The sequence below is a fragment of the Terrapene carolina genome, unplaced genomic scaffold (genome assembly GCF_002925995.2).
Source record: "Terrapene carolina triunguis isolate 2854851 unplaced genomic scaffold, T_m_triunguis-2.0 Scaffold50362, whole genome shotgun sequence".
In the NCBI taxonomy this organism is placed as follows: domain Eukaryota; kingdom Metazoa; phylum Chordata; order Testudines; family Emydidae; genus Terrapene; species Terrapene triunguis.
The window spans coordinates 5,062-22,180 of NW_020714713.1; the positions used below are offsets into that span (position 1 = coordinate 5,062).

A 17,119-nucleotide genomic window follows, 5' to 3' on the forward strand; every position below is an offset into this window, starting at 1 on the left:
TTCCCCACGTTTGGGAGCTTCCGGCGGCCAAGGTGGAGTCCACGAACCGCTTTTTTCTAATTAAATCATCATACACCTTAATTCCCAATTTATTTCCCTGCATCTGGGGTAATAGAAAGAACAAGGGTCTTATATATCCAACATAACATATTCCTGACCAATTTGGAGGCAATCTTCGGTAGGCATAGGATCCACAGATCCAATAATGGCCCTTTAGAGCCCAGGTTCCATTAGCAAAGGGGCCAGTCCAGGTTTCGTCATCCTCGTCGTTTTTCATGTGGTCAAAATATAAAGGATTACTTGGCCCCAAAGGTCCCCCCACATGTCCATCATCTGGGTCGCAATAATTACATTTCCACGCCCCAGCTCCCGCCTTCCAGACACAATTGCAGCCCCATTCTAGCTGATTGGTGCTAGACCAGAACTGGCTGAAACCCCATACTCGAGTTCCATTCTGATGCTGCCATGCCCATTGAAACCATCGTACCACGTGGTCCTTGCTAGTGGTATTGTCTTGCCGGCAACTCGAAAATAAGGCATCGAAGAACCCATCCTGTCCTACCGCATTGCAACCTTCACCCGAAGGGTGTTGGGTGGAGCATTTCACCCAACTATTATTGGTAAGCCTTACATGGGTGTGGTTTCATCGCCCCTGATATTTAGAACAGTCATACGGGCGACAATAGGGATCCCAGCAGTCAAACCCTGGGGATAGAGTCCAGTCACACTTGCTTTCTCCCACGTACACTCCCTCCCGCCTTGTCCGATTAAGGCAAAGAGTACCCATTCCAGAAGAATAAAGTCGCCAGGGACTACTATCCTCAGTCCAAACTCCCGTTCCATCGTGGACTATACTTAAATTACTGAGCCACCACTTGGGCCGTAACGGCTGGGCTACCCAAGGCCATTCATTTAATTCTCCTGGGCCTCCACACACCCAACAGTTACTGAGATTAAAGGAGTTGGCTATTGTCTCCCCCAGCTGTAAAAACCTATTTTCCCAACCATAATAGTGATGGAAGTACATAAACAGAAATATCAACAATAATTTCATTATTGTTTCCTAAACAGTCCCTTTAGTCCGTCCAGCTGCTGATACTCCCAGATGGAGTCTTCACCTGTGCCACCCCGGGCGTCCGGAGCCGGGGCGGGCAGAGGGCTGATGTCCTCTTCCGCTGACTCAGTTTCCAGGTTAGGGTTCAGAAATCGTTTTACCCGCGTATGGTGTGTCCATTTGTCACTCCCAAGAATTTTAACTGCAGCTTGGCTGATGAGCGAGACAGTGTGCGGGCTGTCCCACCGTGGTGTAAGGGGGTCACGCTTCCACTTCTTGACAAGGACCTGATCACCGATCAGGAACGGGTGCACGGGCTGATCCAAGGAAGGGCCTGAAAAGGCACCGCGTATCGATGCAGCTGTAACAAAACAGATTGCAGCCCAGAGACCTGTTTCCATAAGGAGTCCTTCCCCATTTCCCAGTTTACATCCTCCCAGAACCCCGGGATAAGGATTCGGGGGGGGAACCCGAAGACCAGTTCAAAGGGTGAAAGCTTAAGACCCTTACGCGGGGCCCTTCGAATGCGGGTAAGGGCGAGCGGTAGCGCATCAAGCCACTTTAAACTAGACTCTGTGCATAGTTTAGTGAGGGTATCCTTGAGAGTTCTATTCATTCTTTCCACCTGACCCGAGCTCTGTGGCCTCCAGGGTGTATACAACTTCCATTGTATACCGAGTGCCTGGGACACCTGTTGGACCACTTGTGAGGTAAAGTGGCTTCCCTGATCAGACTCGATCGTTTCGGGGAGGTGGAATCGGGGAAGTATTTCATGCAACAGGGCCTTAGTAACAGCCCGGGCCTGGCAATGCCGGGTGGGGTAACACTCTACCCATCCAGTAAGCTGATCCACAAATACGAGTAAGTATTTATAACCCCTGCAAGGGGGCATTTCTGCAAAATCAACTTGCCACCTCTGGAAAGGGTATGTGGCCCATGGCCGGCCTCCCATTGGGGTGGGAGGGCCATCCCCTTTTTGGTTAGTTCGTTGATAGACAGGGCAATTACTAACAATTCTCTGGGCTTCCATATGCATGCCCAGCCCCTTAAGGGATCGGGTGGCCAAATCAACCATTGCCCCCGACCCCATATGTCCCTCTTTATGTATATGCCGAAGGATTTCCTGAAGCACTGGTCGGGGGACAAAAATCTCCCCCCCCCGGTAATTTCCACCATCCAGAGGGAACCTGCCGGGCCCCCGCAGCCTGCGCGTGGCATACTTCCTCAGCTGTGTATTGGGGAGGGGAGGGTCTTAGCTTCTGTATCTTGAACCAAGAGGAGCCATGAGGCCCCTTCCCGTGCGGCCTCCTTTGCGGCCTGATCAGCCAATTGATTATATTTACGCTGTTCGGCCTCCGGGGCCCTTCCATGGGCATGCACATGTATCACGGCAACCCGGAGGGGAAGCATCAGGGCCTCAAGAAGTGTTTTGATGAGGCTCCCATGTGCAATTCTTTGGCCTGAAGCTGTGATAAATCCCCTTTCTCTCCACAGGGTCCCGTGAGCATGTACCACCATGTAGGCATAGTGACTATCAATATCCAGGTTAATAGTTTTCCCAGTCCCCAACCGGAGAGCCTCAATAAGAGCCACTAGCTCCGCCGCTTGGGTGGACAAACTAGGGCTAAGTTTAAACTTGTGTATTCCTTTGTCCTTAATTATTACTGCTGCTCCGGTAAACCGCTTGCCATCTATCACATAGCTGGACCCGTCAACGTACCCTTCAATTTCAGGGTTGGACCAAGGCAAGTCCGAGAGGTCAGGGCGGGGTTTGGTTTCCTGTTGCAAGACTTCAATACAGTCATGAGTGGGTCTAGTCTCATGGGAAACTCGAGGATCGGGCAATAGGGTAGCTGGGTTGAGGGAGCTAACTGTCCTAAAGGTTAAGGTAGGGGCTAGCAAGAGCCCTACTTCATATCTGGTATGTCGGCTGGGATTTAGATGCTTTTCCCCCGCACCTGTCCCTAGTATTTGAGGCACCCCGTGGAGGACCAGAACCTCAGTGACCCCTCCCAGGGTCAATTTTTCAGCCTCCTGGACAAGGAGGGCGGTTGCTGCAACGGCCCATAAGCAGGCAGGCCACCCCTTGGCGACAGGGTCCAACACCTTTGAGTAGTATCCAATGGGTCACCATGTTGGTCCTGACCTTTGGCACAGAACTCCAGCAGCAACCCCTCCCCTCTCATGAACGTATAGGGTGAATGGTCTCCGGGGATCTGGGAGGGCTAAAGCAGGGGTGAAGAGGCGAGAGGTGAGCAGCAGGGGTTGAGTAGGTGAGGGGTGAGTAGGTGAGTGGGGGGGGTGTGAAAAGGCCAGCGACGGGCAGCAGGGGTTGAAGAGGTGAGCAGCGAGGGAGCTAGAGGCGGGGGGGTGGGTGGGCGGGGGGGAGAAGGCAAGCAGCAGCGAGCCAGCAGCAGACGGGGGTTCTCGGGGCGGGCATGGGGGTTTCTGTCAGGGGAGTGAGGAGGTGAGTGGCAGATGGAAGGAGGCGAGCGGTGTGTGGGGGACTGAGGAGGGACGCAGCAAGCCAGCGGTGGGCCACGGGGCGAGGAGGGGTGCGGTGACAGGGCCGAGCGCGGAGGGAGCAGGACCTGGGGCAGAGTGGGGGCGGAGCGTGGGAGGAGCATGGGTGGACTGTGGGTGGGGCCGACACCCCCCGTGGAGTGTCCTCTTTTTTGAATGTTCAAATATGGTAACCCTACACAGGAGTTTGGGCACTCAGAGGGGAGCCCAAAAACAAATTTTAGGTATACTGCCTCCACCATGGTCAGTGTCCAAGTCTCTGGCAATAAGTTCAGGAGGAGGGTGTGACGTTGCACTTTATATGATTTTATGAAAATATGCTAATAAGAGTGAATATAATGTAACTGGAATATGCTTCATGCAAAAGGTCTCTTGTAAGGTATAATTACAAAGCTTAATCTACTGAGTGTGGTCATCCTATTTGTATAAATGTATCATTCTTATATCTGAAACTAGAAATATAAAATATAACTCTGAGGGCCTATTGTAATTATGCAAAGTGTGGGCAATTAGTGGTGGTTTGGAATCTTGATGGCTCCAATTAACCAGGACAATTGACTGTAGAGGGCTCTGTTTTACTTGTAAGTCTTCCTGTATAAGCGTGTGCTGGCAAAGTGGGTAATGAAGTCTTACAGTGACATGTGATCATGTCACCTGAACTGGAATCCATCTTTAACCTGGTGTTTTTCCATTGAGAAGGAGGGGTGGGAACCCAGAGGGACAAAGGATTCCCGCCTTATGCAAAAGATATATAAGTGGGTGGAATAGAACAAAAGGGGCGGCCATCATGAGAAATCCCCTAGCTACCACCTGAGATTGAACAAGGGCTGTATTAGGGGAAGGGATTGTGCCCAGACTAGGAAGGCGTCTAGTCTGTGAAAGAAACTTATTGAAACATCTCTGAGGGTGAGATTTTATCTGTATTCAGTTTTATTACTGTACTAGACCTAGACTTGCGGGTTTTATTTTATTTTGCTTGGTAATTCACTTTGTTCTGTCTGTTACTACTTGGAACCACTTAAATCCTACTTTCTGTATTTAATAAAATAACTTTTTACTTATTAATTAACCCAGAGCAGAGGTCGGCAACCTTTCAGAAGTGGTGAGCCAAGTCTTCATTTATTCACTCTAATTTAAGGTTTTGCGTGTCAGTCATACATTTTAACGTTTTTAGAAGGTCTCTTTCTATAAGTCTATAATATATAACTAAACTATTGTTGTATGTAAAGTAAATAAGGTTTTTAAAATGTTTAAGAAGCTTCATTTAAAATTAAATTAAAATGCAGAGCCCCCCCAGACCAGTGGCCAAGACCCGGGCAGTGTGAGTGCCATTGAAAATCAGCTCGCATGCTGCCTTCAGCACACATGCCATAGGTTGCCTACCCCTGAGCCAGAGTATGTATTAATACCTGGGGAGGGGGGGCAGGGGGGCAAACAGCGGTGCATATCTCTCTATCAGTGTTATAGAGGGCGAACAATTTATGAGTTTACCCTGTACAAGCTTTATACGGGTAAAACGGATTTATTTGGGGTTTTGACCCCATTGGGAGTTGGGCATCTGAGTGTTGAAGACAGGAACATTTCTTAAGTGGCTTTCAGTTAAGTCTGCAGCTCTGGGGCACGTGGTTCAGACCCTGGGTCTGTGTTGGAGCAGACTGGTGTGTCTGGCTCAACCAGATAGGGTTCTGGAATCCCAAGCTGGCAGGGAAACCAGGGGCAGAAGTACTCTTGGCACATCAGTTGGCAGCCCCAGAGAGGTTTCTATGATCCAACCCGTCACACCATTGACTAGGAATTAATCACAGGTTTCGAAAAAGTTAGACCAAATCTTTTCAAATTTGTCTGAGGTCCCTCTTCTCCAAAACATTATCTTCTTTTTAGCTGCTAAGTCCCCATATTACTGTGCCAAGCATCTATCCAAAGAAGCAATTTGCTTTTCTATCTTAAGCAATAAGCTGTTTGGCTACAATCATTGATCTAGAAAACCAAACTTCCTGTGAGTTAGAGCATTTCCAAAACAGTTCTGGGAGGCAATTTTTAGAGATGTAGCCACTATTACAGGGCAAACTATGGCCTGCGGGACCATCCTGTCCGGCCCACCTGAGCTCCCGGCTGGGGAAGCTCCCCCTGCCCCTCCCCCGCCTTCCCGCCTCTCGCAGAGCCTCAGCGTGCCGCGCCGCTGGCGCCAGTGCTCTGGACCGCTCCTGGGCAGCTCGGCAGCTCCTGCCGCTTTGAGCGGCATGGTAAGGGGGTGGGGCTGCGAGCTCCAGCGGGCTGCGCGGCATCCATACCCACTGCCCTGAGCAGCATGGTAACGGGGCCGGGCTGGGAGGAGGGGTTGGATAAGGGGCAGGGAGCGGTTGGAGGGGGTGGAGGTTCTGGGGTGGGCGGTCAGGGGACAAGGAACGGGGGGGGGTTGGGTAGGCGTGGGAATTCTGGGGTTCTAAAGGGGTGGTGGTGGATGGGGTGGGGGCAGTCAGAGGACAGGGAGCGGGGAAAGTTGGGTAGGGGGTGGGGTCCTAGGGGTGGGCAGTTAGGGTGGGGAGTCTTGGGAGGGGGGGGGGAGGGGACAGGGGGCGGGGGCTTTGATGGGTTGCGGGTTCTGAGGGGGGCAATCGGGGGCAGGAAGTGGGTGGGGGTCGGATAGGGGGTGGGGACAGGCTATTTGGGGAGGCATAGCCTTCCCTACCCAGCCCCCCATACAATTTTGCAACCCCGCTATGGCCCTCGGGCCAAAAAGTTTGCCCACCCCTGCACCTCATATTAATACTCTTACCTATTCTAGCCAAACGAATTGTGTCCTGAGATAGTCCAAAACACGTGGGCCAGTGTGGCTCCAGGAGTCTCCAGCAGCAGTCAGTTTTGGCAAGGTCCATGCACTAATTGAAACCTATGTGGGGACCAGTGTGAAGGAGATGTTAATGTTTTGCAAGACAAGTATTGACTAGGATTCAAGGATATACACAAATCTGAATTAGGGAGGTTTTTTGGGCCAGGAGGAAGTTATAATAGGCTACAGCCATTCAGGTGAATGCAGAAGTTTTTGGCTCCCAGGCCTGTACTCAGATTACTAGATGCTGATGCCTCTCATGTTTATTGTACTTTAATCACTTGCTTTTGCCCACTCTCCCAATAAGCCATTTTATTAGTACAACAGCACACTCCAGGTTGTACATTGAGTGTATCAAGAAACTTAATTTTACCCTGGATTGTGTGTGTGTATGTTATATGTATCTTTCTACTGAGGTCACCAACAAAACTTGTATTGACTTAAATGGGAACAGAATTGAGCAAGTCTTGTTTTTGCTTCTTCCTTAACTGATCTTCCCATTTTCAATTAGAACAGGGAAATAAATTGAATAGACCTTGTTGTGAGGGAGAAAAATCTTCCAACATTTCTGTTCAAGCCACTTCAATTCCTTTCTACAAGTCACTTTAAAGGAAAAAAATTCCCCTCTCAGTTACAACCTGCAAACCCCATTGCATAGATACCATGGTGATAGGTGCTATTTAAAAACCCAAGACAGATTAATAGAGTGTAAGTGGAAGCAGAATTTGGTACAGAAGAGGGCTCTACCAGTCATCTTATTCCGACACATACTGTTATCCAGGTGAGACTCATTACATCCTCATTTGGTCTCTTTTCCTGACATTTGTTAAGCAATCTTTGGTGCAGAGAGGCAACGTCTGTCTTTTGAGGGCCCAAAGATTTGTGAGGTACTAGGAGCTCTACAAATAGCAGATGGAGTTGCTTTCCATTGTGATACTTCTCCAGCCATTTCTCCTCGAGAAGCTAAAGTCTTTTAACTATAGTTCTATGTCTTTCAGGAGAGAATATTAATTGAAAATAGATCTGATAACCCTGAGCTTTCTTCATTATAAATTAGATGAAAACCTAAAGATTTGATATCATTCTGGGCCAGCTGAGATTGAAAAGATGGATCCAGATAAACTGTTGAGACCCAAGATTATTTCATTTTCAAGTGTATTTTGCAAGGCGGAGAGCACCACAGGATTGGAAGCAGCTGAACCTTGAGACACATTTCAAGTATCCTACAGAGTGGGGGCAGCCTGAACCACCGAGGAAAAAAAATCAAATTGAACCAGAATTTTTTTTTTAAAAAGATCTAGATTTTTTTTTTTTTTTTTTGGTTTTATTTATTTATTTTAAAACACATGCCCACACAGAGATTTTGGCTCTGGTATTTCTATTCGTTACCAAAATCTCTTATGTTTCCACATCATTTCTGACCCAAATAAAATCAGGAAGCACTGGAAGTCTCATGAAAGCTTCTTTGCATCAGATGTCCAGCCAGGAGAGGTTTGAATAAGCATCTGAATCTACAAGTCTCTATATTTCCCCAACACTAGACACAACCTAGTACTGGTACAGCTCTATTGCAGAGAAATACCAACGTATTTTTGGCAAGGAAATTGTTGGAATCAGCACACTATCCTTATGGTAACTGCAACGGGTTCGGTCACCGAGACCCCCTCGGGACTGTCACTTGACATGCTGGAATTACCTCGGAGCCTGTTTTCCCTGCCAGCTTGGGACTCCAGAACCCTGCCTTGTTGAGCCAGACACGCTAGCCTGCTGCAACACAGACCCAGGTCTGGTCCACGCCCCCAAAGCTGCAGACTTTAACCAAAAACTGCTCAGCAGGTCACCTATCTCCAGCACCCAGTTCCCAGTGGGATCCAAACCCCAAATAAAGCCGTTTTATTCTGTATAAAGCTTATACAGTGTAAACTCAAATTGTCCGCCCTCCATAACACTGATAGATACGCACAGCTGTTTGCTCCCCCAGGTATTAATCACCAGGGCCGGCTCCAGGCACCAGCTTAACAAGCAGGTGCTTGGGGCGCCAAGGGAGAGGGGCGGCACCTGCGGCAATTCGGGGCGGCAGGTCCCTCAGTCCCTCTAGGAGCGAAGGACCTGCCGCTGAACTGCCGCCGCCGATCGCGGCTTTTTTTTTTTTTGCTTGGGGCAGCAGAAATGCTGGAGCCGGCCCTGCTAATCACTTACTCTGGGTTCATTAATAAACAAAAGTGATTTATGAAGTATAAAAAGTAGGATTTAAGTGGTTTCAAGTAATAACAGACAGAACAAAATAAGTTACCAAGCAAAATAAAACAGCACACAACACGTAAGTCTAAGCCTAATACATTAAGAGCCTGAATACAGGTAAATCTCACCCTCAGCCGTTCCAATAAGCTTCTTTCACAGACTAGACTCCTTCCTAGTCTGCACCCAAGCCTTTCCCCTGGTACAGACCTTGTTAGTTCCAGCAGGCATCTTAGGTGAAAAGCAGGGGATTTCACATGACTGGCACCCCTCGTCCTCCACCCCCTTTTATAGCTTTGGCACAAGGCAGGAATTCTGTGTCTCTCTGGGTCCGCACCCATTCTTTTAAGTGGAAAATTACCAGGTTTATAATGGATTCCAGTACCAGTTGACATGATCACATGTCACTGTAAGACCTCATTCTCCATTCTTTCAGGGTTGGACTGCACATGCCCAGGAAGGTTTGTGAGTAAACAGAGCCATTTACAACCAATTGTCCTAGTTAATGGGAGCCATCAAGATTTTAAGCCACCATTAATGACCCACACTTTGCATAGTTACAATAGGACTTCAGAGTAATACTTCATATTTCTAGCTTCAGATACAAGAATGATACATTCATACAGATAGGATGAACACACTCAGTAGATTATAAGCTTTGTAATGATACCTTACGAGAGACCTTTTGCATGAAGGATATTCCAGTTACATTGTAGTCACACTCATTAGCACATTTCCATAAAACATATGGAGTGCAACATCACAGTAACATCTTGCAAATCATTCCCATATCCAGAAATACTGGGGATGTCAGAAAAAGTTATGGAGCTTTATTAATTGTCTGTATATTTTCATCAACCAAGGAAACCTACAATATCAGTTATGTTCGTTCGCACTAAGGCCAGTCTGAGAGGAACTTCATTTATTTCTGATTGCAGCATGGTTCTTTGGTAGAGCAAGAAACCTTATTTTCTTAAGGATCTCTGGCCTACCTAGATCGTCATCCCACAGGTATTCCGGAGAAAGTATTTTGGTTGGTTTGTAGTAAACAAAATACTTGTTTAAGTAACTCTCATCTTGCCAGATTGCCTCAATTCCTTTGGCTTTGTCCACCATCATGGCTTCATGGCATTTCTTGGTCAACTTGTAAACCTCCATTACTGTTCCTCCAAAAAAGCCTCCAGCATAGTAGAAGTCACCCTCATCTCTGGGCACATAAGCTTGAGAAGCAGGTCGACGTTCATAGGTGAAAGACTGACGCTCTGCAGCATAGAAATGTGGGTGTAATGTGCCAAACAAGTTGCTCAGGATCTCCACTCCAACTTGGTCATTAAACCTCATGTCTACATCCACACACACTAGGTAGCTGACCTCATTAATGAACCGCTGCTGAGAGAAGGAGTTGATCAATTCCATTCGTCGCATAGAGATTTCTTGCCACCTAGGGTAGTTTTGGACTTGCAGAACCACTACATTCCTTCCTTCTTTGAGTGGAACTTTAGGAACTTCTTCTGGTCTGTCTGTGAAAATGTAATAGTTCACCCTATGTCCAACCATAAAGTACGTCTCTGCAGTTTCTAAAAACTTGTTTAGGAAGACTGTATACCTAGAAAAAAAAAAGGAAAAAATTCTCTATTAGAAATAAAAGGCACTGTGGTAAAAGACGGGAAGAAGGGGATACAGAGAGCAACAAAGTGAAAGGATCAGGGAGACCAACAGGGTGTGCAGAAGAGGGAGTAGGTGGGGGAAATGGTGGAGGTGTAAGAAGGGGCAGAGTTGTAAAGCATCTTGAAGTTGAGGATGAGGATTCTGAATTTAGTGTGGAAAAAGACAAGAGGCAGTGAAAGGACTGATGGGGGCTGATGACATGGTTGGACTCACAAGAGGGATCTAGGATTTTAGCTTTTGTTCTTATTTATGGAGGGGAAGATGAACCAATTCCTACCTAGTTTGTAAAGCATTTTATGATGATCAAAGCTGTGTAAATGTCTATTTTCTCTCCTATGAAAGTAGCCAATTAATATAAGATTCCTATTAAGAAGTAACAAGTAACTGTGACTCCACCCAATGGGTTTTGTTGCAAGCAGGAATTGACAATGCTCATGAACAACAAAAAGAATCGGTTTTAGTCAGAAATGTCTGTTACAGCTGTCCCCCTGCTGTTCTGTTTGTGCTGTGTGGCCGCCCCCTGCCCCCCCAGCCATGGAACTAACCAAAGTCACAGCCTGGCCCTGCTCATGGAAATGGCTTGTGCAGACTGACTGGAGCCATTGCTCTGCTCAGAGCTGGGGGGGCTTTTCGCTCCTTTGTCTAGCTTCTTTGTTCAGGACCCGGCTCGGTGTAGGGTGCTCTGCCCAGGTATGCAAGACCTAAAGTGGCCACATAGCTGAGCATACGAGTCATACCTGTAACTCAGAACTTGCCCAGGCATGTCCTGTGCCTACCTGCAGTTTCCCTGCCTTCTCTCCTCCCCTGGATTAAGGGGAACCAATCAAAGTTACTGGCGGGAAACTGCCTGAGTTTGCCCATAAAAACAGACATTTTCTGATCAGACCCCCGGAGAAGGTCCTTGCTTTGCCACCTGGTCTGATCAGCTAGGAGTCTTTGGGGGGCCCTCTCCCCGCTCTCGTTTGTTTTTGAGAGTACCCCCGTTTTTAAACTCCCCTCCCACGAACAACGAATCTGTGCCTGGAGATCTCCTGATTATTGTAAGCGAATCGAGTCCTCTCTGTGTCCTCTGATGTTGAAACTGCTGTTCCTGCTGCTGCTTTGGGGATTGGTAAGGAAAAACCTCTTGCACACACCCCTTGTTCTGGCTGCTGGCTTTCTTTCCCCCAGCAGGCAGACCCAAGCTAACTACTTGTTTCTTGCTCCGCAGTGCCTTTGATGCTAGAAATAAGCCTGTGCCTTCCTGGACTGTATCCTGGGCTGCCAGCTTGCAGCCACCCCACTGCTGCAGCCACCACTAGTTAATCCCCCTCCTAGGGTGACCAGACAGCAAGTGTGAAAAATCGGGACAGGGGGTGGGAGGTAATAGGAGCCTATATAAGAAAAAGACCCAAAAATCTGGACTGTCCCTATAAAATCAGGACATCTGGTCACCCTCCCCCCTCCCCCCCTTGGAGCTGTATCCTGGGCACACACCAGTCTGCCCTCTGGAACTACCCCTAGTATAAGGTGCACCCATTAGGTTAGATTTAGCTTTTAGTCTAGATAAGTTGTAATTTCATTTTGCATAGCTGCAGTTAAGTTAGGTTTAGGAAATTGCTTGCATTGTACTCTGTAAGTTAGGCTTACAGAATTGTTGCCTTGTGTTTTGTTACTTGCTAATTTGTGTAGTCTTGGTTAAGTTAAATCATAGATAAGATTTTGCTGTGTTCTGTATAATTGTCTCTCTGCTGTTTAAACTTGCAGCCTGTCTGCTCTCTGTGTCTCCCTGAGTTTAAATCTCCCTCCACCACACGTGCTCACCCTGCTCCTACTGGTACCAAACCTCAATTGTATTACTGAAGTCTAGCATAAACTCGCATTGGTTACCCCTTTTTCTCTCTAACACACCTCAAATTTTGCATTTACACCACTGTGACACATTTTTACCTAAAGTTGTTGATTATTTAACACATTTTACCCATACTGTTAGTTGGTTATATGCTGCTGTGACACACTCTTTACATAGAAATTGTTAGCTGCCTGTTACGTTTATACTTCAGTGTTAATTGGTTACCAACTGTATTGTACCCCACTGTATTGTACCCCACTACTGAAACCCCCTATCCTATTTACTAAAAGAAACCCCATCCCAATTGTCTACCTTAACAAACCCCATACCCCTCACTATTGAATTTTCCCAGTTTTTGCATTTTCTTAATAAAGTTTATTTTGCACCCCACCAGTGCAGTAGTTGTCCCCCAAGATCCCCTACCTGCTGGCAGGGACAAGAAACACTTTTTTTAAAATATTTGTTGCTAGTTTCCTGGTTAGGATTATTTCCTTCCAAATACTGACGATCATCAACCTTCATCTCTTGAGCCATATTCAGCTGTTCAGGGCATTGCACGTGACTCTCATGGAATCCATGCTGCAGGAGCAAGTGAGGTCTTGGGTACTGTGGTGATCACATGAGTGCTCTGCCCATGAACACATGTGGAAGTGCTGAGAAATGAACCATAGACACAATGCCACTCTGTCCCTCCCAAACAGTCAGGAAGGGAGTCTACCTGGGAAGGATGAAGAGCTGACCTGTACCGTGCCTGAATTTGAACCTCTCGCTCTAGGGACTTTCAAAGCAAGGTACTGGTCATCTCCTGAGAGATACTGAGTATCTTTAACTCCAGTGAGAGATAAGGGCACGCAGCACCTCTCAGGATTGGGCCTATATTGCCACTTAGCTAGCCTTGCAGTGAAAATGAGAGTTTTCTCTGTCATGTTCACATTCCAGCTCCATGCACCATCCAAGCAAAATGACTTGCCTGCACAGCCCAGGTGCAACTGCATTTCAAAGGTGATCTGCCTCGTTACCTGCTATTTCAGCTGTCCTGCAAATAACCAGCAGGTGTAATGTGTTACAAGAGCTGCCCCCCACATAGCCAGCTATGAACCAAGATCTCTGGCAGCGGTTTGACATCAATCCTTTTTTTATGGAGAGAATAAGGTCTAGTACTTCGAGTGTACTAAGATTTATTTCATACAACATTGGCTGTAAAGATGGAGGATTTCTTTGCACAACACTCCCCTTAAGAAATACTATATCCCAATAACAGTTCACCTTTTCATATAACAGTATAACAAAGGAGCATGGTACACAAAATCATTTCACTTTGGCTACAGTGAAGCAAATTTAACATCAATGGTTGGGAAACAGCCAGGGCACTATGACCTTCAGCACTCAGGATCCTTATCCTGCTAAAGTATTGGAGAGGGTCAGCAAAGGAACCTGTAGAAAAAAATCCATCAAACCCCCTCACGAGTAGAGGGGCCAGTTGAGGCACTACCCTCTTACAGAAATCAGCTCAAACCCAACAGGAGTGAGGGGGCATTTACAAGGTTTCATGGCAAATATCCAAGCCCCCTTCATTTCACTATGGGAGGGTTCAACATGAGAGTTGTACACTGTACACTGTCAGAAATTAACATCAACCTCATTTGTCATGTATATGCCTAGCCCAGAGGTGGACAAACTACGGCCCGCGAGCCACATCCGGCCCGCGAGACCGTCCTGCCCAGCCCCTGAGCTCCCGACTGGGGAGGCTAGCCCCCAGCCCCTCCCCTGCTGTCCTCCCTCCCCCACAGCCTCAGCTTGCCGCGCCACCTGCCCTCTGGCCCACCACTCCTACCAGGCAGTACAGGCGGTGGGGCTTTCAGCTCCTGCTACTCTGAGCAGCATGGTAAGGGGCGCGGGGGGTTGGATAAGGGGCAGGGGGTTTCAGGGAGGGGGAAGTCAGGGGACAGGGAGCGGGCGGGGGGGTTTGGATAGGGGGTGGGTTCCCTGGGGGCCTGTCAGGAGGCAGGGGTGTGGATAGGGGTCGGGGCAGTCAGGGGACAGGGAAAGGTTGCATGGGGAAGAGGTTATGGGGGGCAGTCAGGATACGGGGAATGGGGGGGGTTGAATGGGGAGAAGGTTCTGGGGGGGTCAGGGGACGGGGAACGGGGGGTTGAATGGGACAGAGGTTCTGAGGGGGCAGTCAGGGGACAGGGAGCAGGGGGGGGTTGGGTGGGGCAGAGGTTCTTGGGGGGGGGGAGTCAGGGCAGGGGCGGCTCTGTTTTTTGCCGCCCCAAGCACGGCAGGCAGGCGGCTTTCGGCGGGTCCGCTGGTCACGCGGATTCGGCGGCATGCCTGCGGGAGGTCCGCCAGTACCGCGCCATCGGCGTCCCCGCCGCCGAATTGCCGCCGAACCCGCGGGACTGGCGGACATCCCGCAGGCATGCCGCCGAAAGCCACCTGCCTGCCGCCCTCACAGCAACTGGCAGGCCGCCCCAGTCACACGCTTGCTGCGCTGGTGCCTGGAGCCGCCCCTGGGTCAGGGGATGGGGAACACGGGGGGTTGGGAGTCCTCAAGATATTATTGGGAAGAAACCCTAATTCATATTGATTCTGGGGCAGTTACAAACCATTGTGCCAGCATAATGTTAGGGGAGTGTTATGTTGCTTGGGGTTTTGTCTTTCAAAGTCCTATTACATGTAATCATTATCAATCCCATTAAACTTTTCACAAGAGTAGGAGTATCCTACCCAGTATCCTCGACAAATTCAAACTTCACTTCTTTCATCCCATCTTCCCAAATTGGCCCTATATTTTCAAAATGGATCTGCTATTCTTTGCTTCCTATCCTATTTGTTGTGTCTCATTGATGTACAACGTTGAAAAGTTGCTGCATCTCACTGGTGGCCAAATCAGCCTTGCAAAATTGTTATAAATATTTATCAGCACAGGTACAAAAACCTACTTGTCCATTCTTAACAGGATCATAATAATAAAATAATCAGGATATTTTACTATACTTTGATCTGGAGTCCTTTTGACCTTTAGCAATACATTTTGCAAAAAAATTCTGTTGGCAGGCAATAGCGCTTATAACCACTGGTTGAACCTGTGCTCCATGACTAACAAGGACTTCATTGTAGCATGCACAGCCTTTGGAAAATAATAATGTTATTAAATAGTTCCTTAATCTGTGCTTGCATAGCTGGGTATGTCACAAACCACGCTAGGTATTTTCCTTCATTTACAAATTAGATAAAGCACTGCTCAGCATGAAAGTCAAGTTCTTCCTTTGTAAGAAGGACTCTTGAAGGATGTCTCTCTGTGCCCAGTTACGTGGTTGTATTTCTAAATATTCCACCCCAAGTAGAATGATAACGGTGTAGAGAGAAGATAAAAGACCACCTATCGTGAAGTCAGCAGCGCCTAAGGTAAAAACTTTGTGCCCAGAGCAAAGGGAAAAGAGGAAAGTACATCACTCAACTTCCATAGTTGACAATCCCTCCAGTCCGCCTCCCTCTGATACACACGATAAGCAGCTTAATCTGACCCTTTCTCACAGCTGCCAGACCCTCCTAATTTCCTCCTCCACCACACTGGAAAAGCCCTGTCCTTTCCCTGTCACTGAAATGTGTTTTAAGTCAATCAGCAATCTTCCAACAAAACTCCTGCTTCGGAGAGTGAGGTGAACAGGGGATACTATACACCATCACTACACAAAAAAAATTGGTTCCCCCACCTCCTCGTTGGTTATACATCACCTTTCGTACGTAACATAGTTCAGACTCACTTTTTGATAGCAAACACTGTCAGTCCAACAGTGACATTCCTTCGTCGGAACTGCTCATTCAGGATCTCGGAGTTATAGGTCCCTTCCCAAACTATTGGAGCAAACCATGGAGTCATCATAAGGACGTCACTTCTCCTGTGGAAGAGGAAGTTTTCTTTAGAATCACACTGTAGAAGTAAGAAATACGGAGGCAGTTGCCTTCCCTACATATAGGAAGACACTACCAGAGCCATGTGTTAAAGTTCAAAAATAGACAACTAACAGCTTTAAAGAATATACAACTCCATGAAGTCACAAGACATGGTGCAGTAAGGCTATATAATGTAGCAGGTTACTGGGATCTATCAACTAATTAATGTTTGCACTGCACTAGCATCTACCCAGCATGTCTGAGGTTTGTAACTGAACAAAACATTCTGGCTTGTACTTTGTATAAAGACCCAAGTGTTTCTAAGATTTTGTATGCCTAAGTTAACACAGAGCCAGACAAGTTCAAATCTTTAAGGAAGTTTCTTGGTCAGATTTTAGTCAATTAACTTTAGTTATATCTTGGATGTAACAAAACACTTATTTTTAGTTTTACTTACGATGGCTTTAGAGTCTGTGGCTTTGTGTAAATCATCCTAAAAGAAAAGTAGGAAAACAAAAAATGATTTCCATAGCTCTTTAAAAAAAAAAAAACCCTTCTCGAGTTTACAGACAGATAAAAGATTCCCACTGATCAGCTCCATTGAGAACTCAGTGACCCATACTCAGAACTCCAAAGGAAAGGGTTTTAGCTTTACTGTACCTCTGGCGACCTGAGTTTAAATCCTGGGTCAGGTCACATATGAACATAAGTTTAGTGGTCTCTCTCTAGTCCCTAATATTGGTTTACATCACAAAACCTCTATGCAGTGTGGCTTGATTGACAATCTATGCTCATGAGAGGCTCAGAGGGAGACATTAAAAGTCAGGAATGAGGTGCATTAGCAAAGTGGTGTGAGCATGCAGGATAGGAGTAGAAAAGTTTTGCAGGTAGGGAATGCGGAACATTGATAGAGCTGTGTGTGTGGCTCAGAACTTGAATAGTAGAGCTTCCTGGAGGTCAGAATTGAGGTGCAGACTGGTGTAAACCAAGCAATGTGAACATCCTTAGAGGGGACGGGAATCCATGAGATCACCGCTGAGAGCTTTCAAAGATAGTTAACATCTGAGCTTGTCTA

General features: G+C 47.3%; 1 protein-coding gene across 1 annotated transcript; it reads right to left on the minus strand.

Moving 5' to 3' along the window:
* Positions 1–9,453: 9,453 nt before the first annotated feature.
* On the minus strand, positions 9,454–16,688 carry LOC113405730 (histo-blood group ABO system transferase 1-like). The gene is made up of 3 exons (XM_026646980.2): positions 16,502–16,688; positions 15,915–16,049; positions 9,454–10,251 (listed from the first exon to the last, which is right to left on the minus strand). The coding sequence occupies exons 1-3, from the start codon at positions 16,534–16,536 to the stop codon at positions 9,564–9,566; spliced, it is 858 nt and encodes a 285-aa protein (XP_026502765.1). The 5' UTR covers positions 16,537–16,688; the 3' UTR covers positions 9,454–9,563.
* Positions 16,689–17,119: the final 431 nt, after the last annotated feature.

Excerpts from the sequence above, each read along its gene's own strand:
- LOC113405730 (XM_026646980.2), bottom strand. The coding sequence starts at position 16,536 with ATGATTTACACAAAGCCACAGACTCTAAAGCCATC. Across the intron at positions 16,050-16,501 it reads CCACAGACTCTAAAGCCATC|GAGAAGTGACGTCCTTATGA; the intron begins GTAAGTAAAACT and ends CCTCTTCCACAG. Across the intron at positions 10,252-15,914 it reads ACAGTGTTTGCTATCAAAAA|GTATACAGTCTTCCTAAACA; the intron begins GTGAGTCTGAAC and ends TTTTTTTTCTAG.